This window comes from Protopterus annectens, chromosome 9.part0 (assembly GCF_019279795.1).
Source record: "Protopterus annectens isolate FY-2018-M chromosome 9.part0, PAN1.0, whole genome shotgun sequence".
Classification (NCBI taxonomy): Eukaryota; Metazoa; Chordata; order Ceratodontiformes; family Protopteridae; genus Protopterus; species Protopterus annectens.
Window position 1 is genome coordinate 129,587,085 of NC_056743.1, and position 19,841 is coordinate 129,606,925.

General features: G+C 37.8%; 1 protein-coding gene across 2 annotated transcripts in view; it reads left to right on the forward strand.

Annotated features, from left to right (window-relative positions):
* The window catches only part of CD44 (CD44 molecule (Indian blood group)), a 284,952-nt gene that overhangs the window by 130,403 nt on the left and 134,708 nt on the right, over positions 1 to 19,841 (forward strand). For both annotated transcript variants that reach the window (XM_044082648.1, XM_044082649.1), the window contains exon 2: positions 12,338 to 12,503. In XM_044082648.1, the coding sequence (XP_043938583.1) occupies positions 12,338 to 12,503 (166 nt within the window). The remainder of the gene's footprint in view (positions 1 to 12,337; positions 12,504 to 19,841) is intronic.

Below are 19,841 nucleotides of genomic sequence, written 5' to 3' on the forward strand. Positions count from 1 at the left end.
AGCGTATTAATAATTCATTTATGCAGTACGGTCTAGAGAGCATATTTTGTAGTGAGAGGAATGCCCCTTTGCCCAGCATACTTGTTGTGGCTGGCAAGGGCATGTCCTAGCTGGGCAAAAGATTTGTCCTGGGTTTTACCTATTTGAATATAGAAGAAACAGGAGAGGCCTGGGGAGAATCCAGAAGACTTGAAATAAGCACAGTTTCTGTTATGCTTGCCAGGATGAAGAGTCCTTGCTTATTTTGGTATACCTTCCTAATTTAGTCATTTACATCAGTGAGCATCTGTAGTGAAGTAATATTTGCTGAAATCTTCAGAGCAGAACTGCACCAAGTTAAGCCACAAATCACTTTATTTCTGTTTTACTAATTGAGGTTTGCCTTTCTGAGTGAGACTCGTTTTCAGAGCGGCTCTAAGAAGAAAGGTTCCACAAGAAAATTTGTCATATTTCTTGCAGTCAGTTTAACACATTATTTTAATTGTTCGTGTTGGTTTCAGAGCCTATTGTAAATGCTTGTTTATGTGACCTTAAAGTCAGTATAGTGATCCTGGCATTTTAGCTTATTCTTAATGACAGTGTGTCTATTTTTTATGTCCATGTACTCCATAGCATACAAAAATGATGAGTATGGCATTTGTCCTTATTGTTCAGATTTTTCCTGTTGCACTTTCACTTGATATTGTTATAGATTTTAACTTTTTTGGTAGTTTTTGCCAAGTAAATAGTTGTAACAAATCCAAGTAGTGTTGCTCATAAGACATTTTAAATTAGAACAGGATTTATCAAAAAAGAAGCAAAGTTCATTTTGCCAAATGTCAATAACATCTTAGAAGATGAGTAATGTAGCACTCCCTCTATACAAAGTGAGCTATTCGACTCCAGGCCACTTCCATCTTGTTACTGCTGTGCTGTGGTAGGTTACTCACTACTGTAGCGCAATGTAGTTGCATCTGAATGGAGGATGTCTTGAGTGATAGACTTTTGTCTTCGGGTGTTAGATACTTTTTTAACATTTCTAGCAATTTTCTGTATTCTTTTTGCTGTCTGTTTTGGATAATCTCCACCCAAAACCATCTTGGTCAAATTTTCAGCTTCTACAAAGAGCATACTGTCTTCAGAGTGTGACTAGTACACCTTATAAGTTGCTTCCACACAGTGTTACTCTTCATTAAACAGGAATGGTGATGAATTATGTAAATATCAATTTACAAATGTGAGTTTCCTATAAATTGTAGAATGAAATGCATGCTTTGTTTTGCCAGTACTGACTTTAGTATCTGAATGACTAATAGAGTTCACAGCTGACTAATGCAACAACTTTAAATTAGAAATACTATTCACTTGTTGGAGAAATAAATTTAATTCATCGCTGGAATCCAATCATATAAAAAGAAATTGATAAATAACATTGCATAAAAAGCCACATGTTTACATAGTTTCATTTTGAACAGTGCAGGCTTTTCCAAAATGCCAAAACCATATTTAGAGAAGGTGGGGTCATCATGGCTCCCATTACAATTCCGGTTATTTGTTTTTATAATATTTGGTATTAAAATCAAAAGCAAAAAATGTCTAAAATGAACTCTAGCATAATGCATATGAATGACAAAACTTTAATTTATGTTAAAGTTACTTTCGACTAATAAAAAGTGTATAAATTAATTCACTCCTGCTTTTTGCAGAATTAGTTAGAAGTATAGTATTACTGACCATTTCATTATTCACTTTGCTAAATTATTTTCAAAAACTTGCCACACGTCTTTAACAAAAGAAGATATAACAAAAATTAATTTTTTCATTTTGACATCCAGCCATAGAACTACCGGTTCCATTTTTAAAACTACCACGTGAAACTATTGGATCAAATGGTGGATGGACCATGTCATTATGAACTTTTGATATGCAAACAATTTGGCTGGTTTTGGATGAGTGACCTGTGACCACAAAAAGATTGATGTGTACAATTTTTTTGTTGGCGTGCCACTGCAGATTTCTGCCTCCTCTGCTTCTATCTCCTTTATCATCCCTTTCTGATCCCCAAACCCTGGTGGCCCAAGTTGGCATGATCCCCCTTCTGGGAGAGCCAGATACATAAGTTTTCTAATCTCAATATGTTTCCCACCAGACACCAAGAGTGGGACAGGGCCAGATAAGGAACTATCATACTTCAGCTTGCAAGTTTTTTTTCTATAGTTCCCTCCAATGTGCTTATGCTACAAATCTAGGCTTTGGGGGGGTGGCATTGATCATGGCCTATGAGGATTGCCTTGGGTCATACAGCAGCTATGCCTCCTCAGCCATTCTGCACATTCCAGACTAGCCCTCCACCAGGTATCAGTGAACAATCCACTCATAACAGCACGTCTCCCCCTTCTAGGATGGACAAACACATCCTCCTGCAAGCTGTATCAGTCTTCCAGGATGCCATTTGAACTCTGGTCACTTGGGCTAGAGTGAGGGCTTCATCCCTCTGTATTGTGACATTTGCTAATAAATCCAAAATGATTGTGTCAGCATCTTTACATGTTGTGTGAATGTCACTGTTAAGGATTTCTTTGTAACTTTCAGACTCTGTTGCGCATGGTTGCTCTGTAGTCTTACATATTCCTAATTAACAGTTAATAATCCAGTGCTCTTATCTTCCCTCAAGAACCTAATATCATTTTCATATCTTAGGCTTTTTAAAGCTTTAAACTTATTGTGTGACAGATTATAATAACCCTGGGCAAGTGGGCATAACAACACATATTATATTTCATTTTTACAAAGGGTTTCAAAAGTACTTAAGATAGGAAACCAAGAGATGGATGAAAGAACTTTTCGTGCATGAAATACATTCTGAAATTGCTGATTTGATATTACTGACTTTTAGCAAAAAATTCTAATTTGATTGCTTCATGAAAAGTTTAAGTTCACTAGAAGAGTTTGTGACCTGCCCAATAGCACGATGGTGAAATGTTTACTGACACCACCAAACTTTGTTTCTGAAAATATATGCAAGTGTAAACTAAGAACTTTAAATAAATTGATAGTATCGGGCATCTTTTCTTATAATTCTGGTTTCTATGAATGCTGGGACAGCCTCCCCTGGTTTAATGATATGTCATTCGTTATCATTCTATTCGTAGTAGTTCTTCCTTCATCTCCTCTGGTTTGTTCACTGAAATGAACCTGAGGACATCAGAGCTTTTTGGCAGCTAGCTGGGGCCACTGCTGTGGGAGAGCTGAAACTAGAGCTGGATCTAAAAAAAAAAAAAAAAAAAAAAAAAAAAACACTTTTATCTGCATGTATGATCTTGCTTTGATCAGTCTGAGTGACATTACTGGACTTATTGGAAAATAAGCAAATACAGTCACTGGCATACAATGGATCCCAAGAGACGATGGCACTGAAAAAAGTAGAAATAAATCCAACGGTCTTCCTTTAAATTCAGGTGCTCTCTCCCAAAACAAAATGTAGCATGATAAAAGATGCAGCAGCAGTCAGTAGACCAATAAAAGCTTTTAATGACAGAGTAGCGCTTTCACCAACAGGCTTTATCAACTCACAATAAAAACCTCATGCTAATGCTGTATATATAGCAAATACAAACACCTAAATTGATCAATTAATGACTCAATTAAAACTGATTCATGCATTTAAAGTGGTAACTTAAAACAATGCTATATAACAAAATAATCTGCACAATAACTGTCTCTAAAACAGGAACTTCTTACACAATATTGCCCCTGAAGCATATATCTAAACTATATGTATAAATAAAAAATGAGTAAATATTAAAAAATCATATATATGTATAAAGATATGAATATAAATATATATAAATAAATAAAAGTATTGTCTATATATAGGCATAAATTTCATATACTTAAAACATTTATAGACATTTATATACAATAATAATAATAAAATGATTGGTAATGTCAAGCATATTAATACACATATATATAAAAAACTTAATACATGATCAGTAAAGTATGGAGTGTCACTTCTTATATACCTTCCTTGTTCTCCTTTTCTTCAGTATAGGTCTTATTTGGATTTTATCATTCAACCCTGGTGGCTGATGTGCCCTCAGGCGAATGATCCATCTAAGTTCACATTCCAGTATATAATTATCTAAGTCCCCTCCCCTAGCATTTGGACATATATGTTGTATGACCCTAAATAGAAAATTATGTGTCGTACCTAGCATATGTTGATGTTTAGCTAGTGCATTATGCTCTGTGTGCTTACTGATGTGGTAGACATGCTCCCTCACTCTCTCCCTGAGCTGTCTACTGGTCTTTCCCACATAGAATGATGTACAGGCTGTACATGTGGCTAAATATACTAGCCCTTTGCTCACACAATTTGTTCCTGTATTAAATGCAAATTTTCTATGTGTCACTGGATGCTCAAATACTGTATCGGTGTCGATATAAATACACTGATTACATTTTTTACAGGGAAGAGTATTAGCATGTAAATCTAAACTATGATTGCAGTCTATACTGGACAATGAAGGATAGCATAAAATCCGTTTAAGATTAGGTTTATTACAGAACGTAAAAGTGGGTGTTTCACCAACTAAACTACCTATTTCTTCTTCAAGGAGTAATGTATCCCAATGTTTTAGTAAACTTCCCTTCAATACTCCAAAATCTTTGGTATAATATGTTGAAAATCTTATATTCAACCCTTCACTGCTCTCCATCGTACTTCCATTAAAGCTAAATTCAGAGAAATAAGGCTGTGCTATGGTATCTCTCTGTTTATGTATTTCATCAGAAATTGAGTTAAATGTTGTCATATCATAGCCTCTGTCTCTAAAGTTATTCCTTAGGAGTTCTAGTTCTCGTGCAAATCCTTCCACAGAAGGATTGAGCCTAGATGCCCTTGTGACTTGCCCCTTTACCACGTTATTAAAAACAAATCTGGGGTGCATGCTGCTCCTATGCAGGAGCGAGTTTTTATAACAAGCCTTTCTATGTATGGATGTATTTAGTAAACCATTGGGTAACCTCTCTATATTCACATCGAGGAAAGAAATTCTATCGTATGAATACACAGAAGTAAACTTCAAATATTCCAATAACTCATTTACTTGTGTAAAGAATTCTTCTAAGTGACAAACATCTCCCCTCCAGATGAAAAAGAGGTCATCCACAAACCTCCTATAGAAGCCCACATGCTTCCCAAAAGAGTCTAGCTTAAAGAGTAATTCCTCCTCCCATTGGGCCATGACAAGGTTGGCGTAGCTATTCGCACAAGCTGTGCCCATAGCTACGCCTTCCTTCTGCATGTAGATGTTATCTCCAAATAGGAAGAGGTTAGTGGTCAGTACTGTTTCCAAAAACAGCGTTAAAAGCTCAATTCTATCCCAGCTCATGTCTGTATTCTTCTGTAAATACTGCTGTATTTTATATATACCATCCTCATTAGGAATAACTGTAAAAAGGCTCACCACGTCCATAGTAACAAGAATAAATGGTTCATTGTCATTCAACGTCTTAGTATATGTATACAGATCTATCAGGAATTGTTTACTATCAATTAAGATATACTCATTACCCCGAACCAAAGGTCCTAGGTAATATTCCAGATAAAGAGCTAATGCCTCAGTAACCCATCCTTGGCCAGAGACTATGGGTCTCATGGGCGGGTTTACCAATGATTTGTGGACCTTGGGTAATCCATTGAGTATGGGAATCAATGGATTATCCATCTTAAGATATTTGTACAGCTCAGAATCTATATCATCGCTTGCTAGTGTGTCATCTAACATACTATATACCATAGATATCTTTTCCAATACTAGCGACATATTGATGGTTTCATAGAATTTACTATCATTCAACATAGTCATCATGCTATGGACATATTCAGCACGATCCATAAGGACAACCGGCCCTCCTTTATCAGCTGGTCTTACTATTAACTCATTGTCCGTTTTCAAAAAGATCATAGCCTCCCTTTGGGCTTTAGTTAGATTGTCCTTAAAGTATCTCCTGTTTCTATCATTATTATTGGAAGGATTATAAAATTTATAGATATCATTTTCCACCAATTTCGCAAAGGTGTCTAATAGTGGATGTAGTATCGGCATGTATGTACTGTAAGGGCGAAAGAATGAACTAGACTGATTAACATAAGATACATTTTTAAAAATCTAATTTTAACTGTACGTTTCGTACAAATTTCTTCACATCTATGACCATGTCTGTAATGTCACCTTTACTTGAGGGGACAAAGCTAAGGCCCTTATTCAAGAGCTGCATTTCTTCCAGACTAAGTTCTCTTTTCGAAAGGTTAACCACTAGTGAGTTCCCATCTTGTCCCACATCTTTTTTAGGGTCGGACCCACATGTTCGCTTTCTGGTAGTTTTCGTTTGTGCCTTCCCCTGCTCATGGATCTCTTTCGTTCCATGGACTGATGCACAGCTATAGGGAAAGGGGTATCCAACTTATTTGTAACAGAACTATTACTCTGTGTCTTTCTCCTTACTACCACTTCTGGCGTCAAAGGTATCCCTTTATTCGGTGCCATATGAGTATGGCCCTTCTGATTGACACCTTCTAATACTTTGTCTGTGATACCAGTGATAACTTGAATCTTATCATTAAAGTTATTCACTATAGACCCATTACTTTCATGGGAAGAAATAGGAGAGGCATGATTAACAATAGTAGTATCTGAAATAATGTTAGTCTCATTTACCAATTCACCCCCCAAATTATTAGTGGCTGAATTGAACTCCTGTTTGTTCCTAGGCATGCATGAATCAGTTTTAATTGAGTCATTAATTGAACAATTTAGGTGTTTGTATTTGCTATATATACAGCATTAGCATGAGGTTTTTATTGTGAGTTGATAAAGCCTGTTGGTGAAAGCGCTACTCTGTCATTAAAAGCTTTTATTGGTCTACTGACTGCTGCTGCATCTTTTATCATGCTACATTTTGTTTTGGGAGAGAGCACCTGAATTTAAAGGAAGACCGTTGGATTTATTTCTACTTTTTTCAGTGCCATCGTCTCTTGGGATCCATTGTATGCCAGTGACTGTATTTGCACATTTTATTTTCTATTTTACTGGCATAGGTATCCTGCTCCGGTTGGTGATCGTTTTTCTGCTATCTTATTGGAAAATAAGCCATTCCTTGACTATATTTGCTTTCTCTGTTTTTTTTATTTTGTGTTTCATATTATTTATAAGATGTTGAAAGATCAAGTCATACATGTCGGAATTCGCATTAAAATTGACACGATTTGTAATGTTCAGTTTTTCAGTTTCATTACATAAGAGGCAACCTCCTTTCATTGTGGGTGTCCAAATGACAATAAATTTAAACCTCACACTGCCAAAGAAATCAGTTAATTCAAGAAATGGGTTCATTGTATTCAGTCCACTGAAAAGTTTGATACTCTTAAACATTTGTGGACCTGTTTAACATGAAAACATTTATCAAAATAAATATTTTCTGTAACCGTGACCTGAACTGGAAAATGTTATTTTCAGAATTTTTAGTGCTGGATGTTAAGGCTCATGAAGGCTCACCTGATTCTATGTTGCACCTTCACTCACAAAAAGGATTGTTAGATTTATTTTGTTTTATTTTGCTTTTGTTTACCAGGCTTGACAGACTGGGTTTAGTCAAAAACCTCTTTTCAATAGAAGCGTGGGGAGAAAAGCTCCCAGCATATTGCAAACATTTTTAATCGAACTACCAGTAATATAGAGACACAGACATTAATATACATTAACGGTTACACATTCGTTTGCTAATTGCATTGCTGTCATATTAAATAAAGGCAACTGTTACAGTATATAAAATACTTTTGAATGACTATATGTTGAACACAGAGCATTTGAAGAGTTGTATTAGTTTGTCAAATAGGTAATTGATTATGTGGCTAGTGTTTAGAAATTCAAAGAAATGGAGGTGTGGGAAGGAAGTAGGTAGGTCAGAAAATGTTAATACTGTAGTTAAGAGGTGGGGATATAAAACAAGTTTTATAAATAATTGTATATATGGGAGTGAGCAGTATCAAAAAAGTATGTATATGTCTGGGAGATGCTGGTAAAACTATTTGTGTTTATTAAAATAATTTGTGTAATTCCTATTGTGAAGTTTGGAAACCTGACAATTCTGGTTTAAGATGTTGTCTTGAAGGGCAACTTGACTTCCAAACAACTCTTGTGATGGTTGTATTAGATGTAATTGAAATGATTTTTGCCATAGCCTGTTCGCTTGGATTGTGTTCTGATGTGCTTAATAAGTTTTAAGACTAATGCGTAGCATGTTCAACATCACAACACTAAGGGTCCTCAGGGTGATACAAATTCAATCTACTAGAACTGATCAAAAAATAAAATTGCAGTAATAAATGATGGAGTAGCTTGGTTAGACATGACAGGTTATTAAACAAGTAAATACATTGCATATTAAACAAGTCAAACTCATTACTGATTGTGTGAATTAGGACACACTAAGCGCTACCTTCCATAGCTGTGACGTGGCAATGGGGGTGGGGAGTTATTACTGCCCACTTAATGAGTGACAGTGTTAGGTAGGGTGCTTTAGAATTAGGATTTGAGAGGGAGTTTTACAGTTGGGGAGCAGGTTTTAGGATGAAGGCTAGTGATGTGGTTTGAGATTGGGGTTAAAGACAGAGTTTTAGTATTAGGGACTCTAGAGTTTTAATTAGAGAAGAGGTGTAGGGTTATGGAAGGGGTGTAGGGTTATGGAAGGGGGTGTAGGGTTATGGAAGGGGTTGGACAGAGAGATGATGTAAGTAATTTAATGGCTAACTATAGCTCTACAGCTGGCACACTTCACTGATAGAACAGCTGGCACACTTCACTGATAGAACAGCTGGCACACTTCACTGATAGAACATTGGGGTACCAGTAACGTCTTCACTGCCCACTCCTCCACCCACACTTGTGTGAACCAAAATGGTGTTTTCTAATCTGCACAATCTCCAACTCCTTTATTTAAAAAAAGTTGAGCACTTTTATTTAATATTTGATACTGACATCTTTAGAAATGCCTTACTTTTAAAATAATAATTGTCTACGATACAGATTGATTTCTCATCTTCACACTTTGTGATGACTTGAGTATGATTATGTTTGCATAGTACATTGCTTTTGTGTTGTGTAGTGTGTGAATTGCTGGGGTGTTGGTAGTATTTTTATATTGTCAGCATCTTAGTGGTTATAGATGGGACACCTTTTTATATATATCTTTAAAATATTAAACATTAAGTGATTGTTGTATTAAATTAAAGGGGGTTATGTATATTAAATATTAGGCTGCTTTGTCAGTTTAGTAAAGAAAAATATTCATCATTATTCTGTTGTTCTGGTAGCTACAGTGTTGTATTTTAGCAGAACTGCCAGACTCATTGGTCCAAGGAATACAGGGTTTACAACAGCTATACTGATTGCGGCCTCCAATCATCAATTGCACTTTTGAATAGTAATTACATATCATTATATAATTATATATTTTTAAGTGCTGTGAGTAACCTTCATGACAGGGTCCAATTTCATTAGAGGCACAATAAAAAAAATAATGATTAGGTCAATTTCTGATCAGCTCAAGTGTCAATACTAAAATAATGAACCTTGTTTGACTCTTGAAACTGCATTTGTCTTGTATATAGCATAGTAAAGAATAGTTAAGTAGAAGTTTTTATATCATAGGTCCATTGCTAACAAAATAATTGTGGGACATTTCAAAAAAATATTCAGTTTGAATGATGAATTGGAGGATACTGAAGAAAAACCCAGAGAGTTTTATGGAACATAAATCAGGCTATCTGAAATTTCATGCCAAGTGGAGGATTGGGCAACACTCAGATCTGCTCTGAGTTACAGCACAATGACACTAAATATACAGAACCAATTGATATTGCCAACATCCTGGCAGATAGGTTCAGTGCTAACTTAATCCCCCCCTCTCACGCCCTAATGGGCCCATCTCTATACTGTAAGAATGCAAAGTTCCTGTAATCACGGCTGCACAGGTAAAAAACACACTCTCCAAAGCCAAGAAGACAGCATCCATGGGACCTGACAACATCTCAGGCTGCATTCTACATGAACTACAGAATGAACTGGCACTCCACCTAAGCACCATGTTCAATCATAGCCTCACCTCAGGCTTTGTGCCCACTGAATGGTGCACAGTGACCATTATACCACTCCACAAAGGGGGAGCCACCACAGACCCCGGGAACTACTGCCCCATTAGCCTAGCAAACATGGTCTGCAAGGCCATGGAATGTATCATCATGGAAATTATAAACAAAGGCATTGGTAATCTCCAAACTCTGGACCCCACCCAGTTCAAGTTTGTAAAAGGCAGATCATGTCTCCTAAACCTGACAGAAGTCTTTGAAGCAGTCACCAAAGCCGTAGACCAGGGTAAGGTGGTTCACACAGTCTATCTAGATCTCGCCAAGGCTTTTGCCACCATCCCCCACTCTGGAATTATAGATAAACTCACTAAACTAGGTATAAATCCCTATGTCACAAGATGGGTTGCCAACTGGCTCACTGACAGAACCCACACTGTGAAAGTAGCAGACTCCAAATCCGACTTCAGGCCAGTGACAAGTGGAGTACCACAGGGTTCAGTCCTGGGTCCTCTCCTATTTGGTATCTACTTTTCTGAAGTACAGGCTAACACAGGTCTTTGGCTAACAAAGTTTGCAGTTGAATGTAAACTATGAGCCATAATCGAAACTCCTAACAATATGGACATACTACAAAAGAGCCTCACTGAGATAGATGCCTGGTGTCAAAGCCATGGCCTCAAGCTCAATGCCAAAAAGTGCGTTGTCATCCCCTTTGGTAAAAACTCTGTACCCATGAGCTACCAAATAGGTGGTAGTCTACTTAACACCGAATGTGTGATGAGACCTTGGTACACAGGTGGACAGTAGTCTCTCCTTTGATAATCACGTCTCCACAGTAGTCAGGAAATCTTTCTACATGGCACACCTCATCACAAAAGGTTTCTCATCCAGGAAAAAAGAGGTCATTGTTCCCCTCTATTCATCAATCATTAGACCCATCGTAGAGTAAAATGCCCCTTTTGATATGTACCTCACAAGATAGCTACAGCAACTGGAAAGGTTGCAGAAATACCTCACAGAGGATTACCGGCCTCAAACAGATGCCCTAAGCAGACCGTCTCAAAAAACTCCAGCTTTACTCCATCGCATATCGCCTACTCAGAGGCGATCTCTGCCTAACATACAAAGTTATGTCAAACCCAGAACTGTTTGGACATTCTTCACTTAAAGAAATCCCAATCCCTCCGAGCTACACTCTCTGGGGATCTAAACCTTGTCACCACAATAAACAGAACATACTGGTGGGATAGATTCCTGTCCCAGAGACTTCCCATACTCTGGAACAAACTACCTATCTATATCAAACAAAGCTCCTCATTAGCACTCTTCAAGAAAAATCTTGATTGAATGGGAAATAGGAAATTCACCCCGGGGATCATCTCTGCGGCTCTGCTTGACAGGGGCACAGGAAAATAATTTTCTTGGGTGGCGAAAGCCAGGGAACCCTTTTGGCTAGGCTTATATAGGCCCTTGAGCCAATAGCCTAGTATCTACCTATGAACCTATAAGTAGTCCAGAGGAAGTGCTGTATGATGAAGGAGTTTAATTGTTGGAAAGTGTATTCTGTAAATCAAAGCCAGACTGCGATAGCAAAGTTACAAGAATGCATTAGTATTAGAAAATGAAGTATTGTTCTGCAAGCCTTTTTGTTACTGCAAATCAGTTATTCACTCATAGGAGGAGGTACTGTGATTAGATGGCAGGTGTTTTAAATCTAATGCTTCAGATTTAAAAAAGGCAACTAAAAAGTTTTAAAGTTGTATTAGGAATATATTAAGATATGCACAGTGATATAGTGAATTGTTAATGAATTACCAAGGCCCAGGGTAGAGTGAAAAATGTAGAATGTAGTGATACAAAATTATTGCAAGAGACTTAATTGTGAATTGTAGGTCAGTGTTTTTGTGTGATATGATATGTACAGATTTAAAGCTAATGAGTTAACTATATTGATGTGCATGTCATGTGATACACAAGTTCCAGAGAATTCTTTTTGACTGTAGGTCTTGTGGAAATTAAACCATGTCTACTGTTAGTGTGTGTATTTTTATTAAAGCCTCAAGGCATGACATTTCAGTTTATCTGACATAGCCAGGACAGATTGGGTGAACTTTGACCTTTTCTCCTTACTGTCTTATAGTTCTCAAAGGTAAGAGTAAAAGTTGCAGATGTACAGATACTAACATGTTTTTCTTTTTTTCTTAGAACTGAATGTGAGTTGCAGATTCTATGGTGTATTTCATGTAGAAAAGTATGGTCGATATGCTCTAAGCAGAGATGAAGGAAAATATGTGTGTGAATCCTTTGGCACTGCCTTAGCAACCCTAGCTCAGTTGGAGAAAGCATACACTGCAGGATTCCAAACTTGCAGGTAAGTGAAGTGTTTGTACTAGGCATCATAAAAGGCAAATATAATTGTACATAAGTGACTGAGAGCTGAATGATATGAATTTCTTTGATGCACATTTTATTGGCTTGCCCTAGTTAAGGGTCATAATCTCTAGCCATTGAGACCCAGCAATATCTAGGGACTTCAGTCTCTTTTATAAAGGTACTTCAAACTTAAAGGAAACTTTCTACAGTATCTGACCAAGCTGACTGTGGAGTAGGCCTGAGGGTAAGTGATTGGAGCTAGTTGTAGGCAGTGCTGGAGGAGAATTACACAGGATCTTTCTGATGATCTTGGCAGGTATAGTAATAGCTTTTGGGGAAGATCTTTGAGTCAACAACTGCAGGAATCTGTTGAAATTGCTGTTGCCATTTGCCAAATCTTTCTAACTTTAGTCATGATAAGAGCTGTTGAGGCTATTAGCTGTATCTTTTTTTTTTTTTTTTTTGTGAGATCTGTCTAGAATTAAGCCATAGAAGCTACTGTTGGGGATATTTAGCCAGTTCCTTTTAGATAAATCTGTAATAACAACTTTTGGCGCTATTTAGCCAATCATTCTTGATTAGAGCTGTGAAAACTGTTTTGGTTATTTTAGTTTTCAGATTTTATGTTGGTACTTCATTCATTTAACTGGATAGTTGTATAAACCAAAAAGCAAGACTGAAGTCACCAAAAATGAACTTGGATGCAAGAAACCAAGGTGACCAGACTACGAACGTGCACTAAAAAAGAATGTTGGAATACAAAGAGCTATTATGGCAGTTTAGGCGGAATGCTTTTATGTTTCCTGGTCTGAATGATTATATTTCTCTGCAACCTGCGTTGAAGCATAGAGCTGCTAAATTATAAGATGCGCTGCTTGGAAATTTTTAGAATTTCTTATCTTTACCATGCTTCAGTCTGGTTCATTCATAATTTATTTTTAACATTTTTTAGGATGATGTATGAGGTTGTCTTTTTGCTGCATGTTATTTAAACTATGTGTTTTGGGTGTTCAGTTTTTGCTTATTACTGGCCCTTTAAGGATTAATCATTTGATGAATTTGATTGGTTAATTATTGTGGTTTTAGTATATAAAAAAAATCAATGCATTACTGTTTTATTCTGATGAAGTCCTAAACATAATAGGACGAAAGCTCTTAGTCATTTTGAATAAATTTCATTTTATTTATTTGATTTGGTTCAGTTTCTTTTTTAGTGCATGTTCGTAGTCTGGTCACCTTGGTTTATTGTTTCTAAGTGTGTTTTTGGTGTCTTCAGCCTTGTTTTTGGTTAGCTTGTTTATTGGCATGGGCTCCTTGTGCACTATCTACGGAAGGTGGTTTGCTTGCCGAACACACCGGGGGTGACAAGCACACTGTGAATCTTTCTATGTTAAATGCGGAGGTTCAGCATATGAAAGGGGAACTTATCTAGTTGGTTGAGCTCCTGTCACAAATGTCTGCTTCTTTGCCTTGTGGCCAACCATCTGGTCCTGCTGCTCAGGAAGGGGTGAGCCCTTCCAAAACACTGTTAATAGTAGGAACTACTCTCATTTGAGTCATTGGCATGATTTACATGATGAAATTCCTTCCACTCCTCAGAATTTTTTTTGTTCACAAAATAGATGGATTATTCCAGTTTGGAAGGGAAGAAGATGGTTCACTTGAGGACTGTATATGATCCTACTGTTTGCATGAATAGAGCTTCAGTGAACTTACAAGCAACTTATTGTGAAAGGGGTCGTTCTTCTAACAACTGCAATGATTTTAATCATTGGGCAAACTCCTGTGTGCATAGTGACATTTTTGGTAATTTTTGAACTTTAATAAGAACCTTAATAAGAACTTTAGTGTTAAGAATACGAATATGATTTCTTTGAAAGATGGGATTTTTGTTTTCATTGGCGAAGAAGTTATTTAAATTTAAGAGCATTAAATTAAACAATATGTATCTTGAAGAGTGCATTAAAAGAAAGGTAGATCACAGGGGCTGCAGACATTTAAATTTCTGAATGGGTTGGAATATGATGGAGAAATGCTTAAAGACTTTATTGACTTATTTAAAAAGCATGGAATAAAACTTATGCAGCTAATTATTAAATACAGCAAACAGAAAATTTAGCATGTGTTACATGAAGCTGATAATTTAAGTAAGATTATTAAAAGTGATTTGTTATTTGATTATTATCAGAATTCTTATGACAATGTTTTTTCTAAAATAGACCAAAAATGTGATGATATAAGTAACCATAAGCAAAAACAGTTGGGTAGAGATTTGAAACAATATGTTGACATGGTAGTCTATCTGCTTAAGTTTAATGTTAAAAAAGGATCTAAAAGTACTTCTTTAAAAGATCACTGTTTTACTAATAACTGGCCGACAGATTCAGTGCCAACTTTACCCCTCTCTCCCCCACCAAAGGGCCAATCACAATACCAGTAGATTGTTGGGCACTCACTATTACTGCTGCACAGGTTAAAACAGCACTGTCCAAAGCCAAGAATACAGCTTCTATGAGACCGGACAATATCCCTGGTTGTGTTCATAGGTAGATACTAGGCTGTCTGCCCTAGGGCATTTATAAGCCGAGCCAGAGTGTATTTGGCTTCCGCCTCCCTATTAGATTAGCCTACTTTGCCTCCGTAAAGTAGGTCACAGAAGGTACCCTTTTAAGATTAGTTTACTGTGCCTCTGTCTAGCAGGGACACAGAAGAGATCCCAGGGGTGAATTTGCGATTTCCCTTCCACGCGTCCAGATTTCGCTTGAAGAGGGTTAGCGAGGGGCTATGTCTAACATGAATTGGGATTCTATTCCAGAGTGAGGGGAGCCTCTGGGAAATGAATCTGTCCCTCCAGCATCTCCTATTTATTTTTGTGCTGAGGTTTAAGTCCCTGGAGCGTGTAGCTCTAAGGGACTTTGATTTTTTTGAGGTGGAGCATGTCCATTAATTCTGGGTTTGACATGGCTTTGTACGTCAGGCATAGATCGCCTCTGAGTAGGCGGTAAGCAACTGAGTAGAGTTGGAGTTTCTTTAGTCGAGCTGCATATGACATCTGTTTGTAGCCCATGATCCTCTTGGTGAGGTACTTTTGGGGTATCACAAGTTGCTGCAGGTGTCGGGTAAGGTACATCCCAAAAGGGGCATTGTATTCAATTATGGGCCTGATGAGTGATGAGTAGAGGGGCACAATGACCTCTCTTGATCTAGATGTGAACCCTTTCGTGATAAGGTGGGCTATGTAGAAGGTTCTACATGAACTACAGAGTGAACTGGCAACTCACCTGTGTGTCCTGTTCAATCACTGTGTCACCTCAAGTTTTGTCCCTACCGAATGGGGCACTGCTACAGTCATCCATCTCCACAAAGGAGGAGCGACTACAGACCCTGGAAACTAATTGCCCCATTAGCCTGACGAGTCTGATATGCAAAGCTATGGAATGCATCATCATGGACCTAATAAACAAGGATATAGGGAATCTTCAAACTCTGGATCCCACACAGTTTGGTTTTGTGAAGGGTAGATCATGCCTGCTCAACATGGTTGACTTCTCTGAGTCAGTCACCAGAGCTGTGGATGAAGGCAAGGTGGTTCATACAGCCTACCTTGATCTGGCCAATGCCTTTGATACCATTCCCCACTCAGGAATCCTAGAAAAACTCGCTAAGCTAAGCATCGACCCCTATATCACTAGGTGGGTTGCAAACTGACTCACAGAACCCACAGTGTGAAAGAAGCTGACTCCAAGTCAGACTGCCGACCAGTCACAAGTGGAGTTCCACAGAGTTCGGTCCTGGGTCCTCTCCTGTCTGGTATCTACTTCTCTGAAGTCCAGGCCAACACGAAAGGGACTCTGGCTGACAAAGTTCACAGACGATTGCAAGTTGGGAGCCATAATTAACTCCCCAAGTGATGTTGACATCCTACAGAAAGGCCTCAATGAGACCAACGACTGGTGTCAGAACCATGGCCTTAAGTTCAGTGCCTAAAAATGTGTAATCATCCCCTTTGGGAAAAACCCAGTTTCCATGAATTACCACATCGATGGTAGTCCACTGAACACAGAAGACGTTATGAGAGATCTGGGAACACAGGTTGACAGCAACCTCTCTTTTGACCAACACATTGCCACTGTGGTCAGAAAGTCCTATGTGGCACATCTCATTACTAAGGGTTTTATATCCAGAAAGGAGGAGGTCATAGTCTCCCTCTAGTCTTCCCTCATTAGGCCAGTCATAGAGTACAATTCCTCATTTGGCATGTACCTCACTAGACACCTGCAACAACTGGAGAGGCCCCAAAAGTACCTCACAAAGCGGATCCTAGGCCTTAAACATATGGACAGACTCAAAAAACTCCAGCTATTCTCTGTCTCATATTGCCTTAGAGACGATCTCAGATTGACTTGCAAAGCCATGTCTAACCCAGCTCTGTTAGAAATGCTACATATAAAGAAATCCCAATCCCTCCACACCACACGTTCCAGAAACCTCAACCTCATTACCACAATTAACAGAACAAGCTGGAGGGACAGGTTCATAACCCAGAGACTGCCCATGTTATGGAATAGACTTCCCATACATGTCAAGAGGAGTGCCGCGTTGGCCGTCTTCAAGAGAAATCTTGATGAGTGGATGGGAAATAAAATTCACCCTGGGGATCACTCTGGTGGCTCTACTCAACAGAGGCACTGGGAACTAAGGTTGGGTGGCATGATGCCAAGGTAATCCTATGGGCTAGGCTTGTAAAGGCTCCAGGGCCATTAGCCTAGCACACACCTGTGAACCTATGAATATAGAATATGAAGACGCACATACAGTTCAGCGAACTAGGAGCCACCAGGATAGTGACAAACCCATCCCTAATACTGATGCATGTTTTTTTGAAGTAGAAGAATTGTCTTCCTTTAGAAAGCCCAGAAAGACAAAGAAGCACTTTTTACGAAAACAAAAACATAGATATAGACAAGAATGGAATTATAAACACATTTGGTGGGTATCATATTTATATAACTAATGTTCTGTGACTGTTACACCCGAACACTTTTCTATATTTGAGAAAAACTTGAAATTTGTTCCTTCAGGGAAATTTAATAGTAGTGACACCCTGACATGGCTAAAGTTATTGGAAAATTAAATTTGGCTGTCTTATGTGATGGTGCAGAAAGGGTGAATAGTAGATAATATTTGTAGAGTGTCTTTTTAACCCTGTGTTACATCCTGCTCTACAAGTTTTTGAAGCTGCCTGTATGGAGGGTTTGCATAAGTTATCTAACAGCATCACTCTGCATAGAAGGTACAATTTAACTTGTGAAGAGAAGGAAGGTTTAGATGCTCTTACTCAGGATTCCAATCTTAGAATTATGAAGCCCGGCAAGGGTGGAGGGACCGTGCTTTTTGATACTATTGATTATTCCTGTGTCACGTTTCATATCTTGCTTGATAGTTTTAATTATTTACCAATTTCTAGGAATGAAATTAATATTGCAAATCACAGAATAGATTTGTTCCTAGAAGACTTAAGGATTGACGGTAGGATTTCTTCTAAAGTTTGAGTTTTTGAAGGCTGATAAGCTAAAAGTATCATAAGAGCACCAGGAATCCATCTTTTAGGCCTATTGCAACTGCAAGTGGGTCCAAAACCCACCCTATTGCTGTGCACATTGATAAGTTCTCAGATTTATTATGTGTACTATAATGCATATGTTAAGAAACTTCTGGGACTTCCTGGGGAGACTTTCTTCTGATTTGGTTTCAGAGAATGCTGGATTTTTAACCACTGACATTGTAGACTGGTTTTCCTCCTTCCCCTTGGAAGAAGGATTGGATTTATTTCTACAGAATCTTTCACATTTCAATGCATTGAAAAAATGTAGATGTAATTTTGTTGGCAGAACTTGTTAGAGTAGTCCTTGAAAACAATTTTTTATTTATTTGAAGGAGAAACTTTTCAGCAAATTAAGGGGGTCATCATGAGTGCAGCTTGTACCCTGGTATTTGCAAACCTAGTTTTACTAGGTTGGGAGAAACTCTCTGTATTTGCCTCTAAGTTGCAGGTTTCTATTAAACTGTACTTGAGATTGCTGGATGATATTTGTATCCTCTGGAAAGTCTCTAAAGAAGGAATTGTACAACTACGTCCTTAGAATTTGTGTATGGTTATCACAAAAAGGTTATAAATTATTTGGAAACTTCAATTGAAATTGTTGATGGAAAATTTAAGTCCAAGATGTATCGCAAGCCTACCTTTAGTAACTCATACCTGCCATTCACCAGTGCCCACCCATTTTCACAGAAAAAAAAGCCTAGTGAAACGGCAGTGTGTTCATGCCACTAGGATGATGTCCAATTATGAAGACTTAGTGAAGGAGTTGAAATTCATTACTGGGTTATTTGTAGACAAAGGTTACCCCCATTGATCTAAGTTTTAGTATTAAAAATTAAATATTAATAGAATGGGGTAAGAAATATAAGCCTATTTTAGGCACAGGGTTTTGCAATTCAACCTGGATATGGAGAGGGCAGATACAGATGATTTAGATAGGAAGTTTAATAGGGCGATGGTGGTAGAATTTAACCGCGCTGCACCTAAAGTTAAGAGTATAATCTGGAAGAACTGGATTATGTTGAGATACAACCCTGACTTAGTAGGTATCTTGGCTGATGACCCCAGATTTGCTGCTAAAACTGGCCGGAATTTGTAGAATTTATTTGAAAGAAAAAACACGAGGAAGGAGAATGAGAGATTAGGTACTAGAAAACGTGGACGTTATCAACAATGCGTATATATTTTAGAGAAAGATACGATCACTTTAGTAAATTAGTGAATTCAGCTGCTATAGAGATATCTTTGAGGAGAGAGAATTGTGAAACAGTGGATTTAATTTATTTGGCAGTTTGTAAAAAATGCATTGGCTTCTATGCTGGTAAAACAGAACTCTTTAAGAAGAGGATATACAGTATTAGAACTAAAAATGTCAATAATGTGCTTTACAAGCACTGCCTATCAAAAGCCTCCCACGATTAATTTTTATTTGGAATCTTAGAAAAAGTAGAACTTGACCCTAGGGGAGGAGACTGGCAAAATATTTTAGAATACAAAGAGCTATTAAGGCAGTTTAGGCTGAACCCTTTTATCTTTCCTGGTGTGAATGATTTTATTTCTGTGCAACCTGTGTTGAAGCATAAAACTGCCAGTTTATAAAATGTGCTGTTTGGAGTCATTGTCGTTTTGAAAGGTGAAATTCCTGTTCATCTTCAGCTTTCTAGGAGATGCCCGAACGTTTTGGGCCAAAATTGACTGGTATTTGGAACTGTTCATAATTCCCTCCACCTTGAC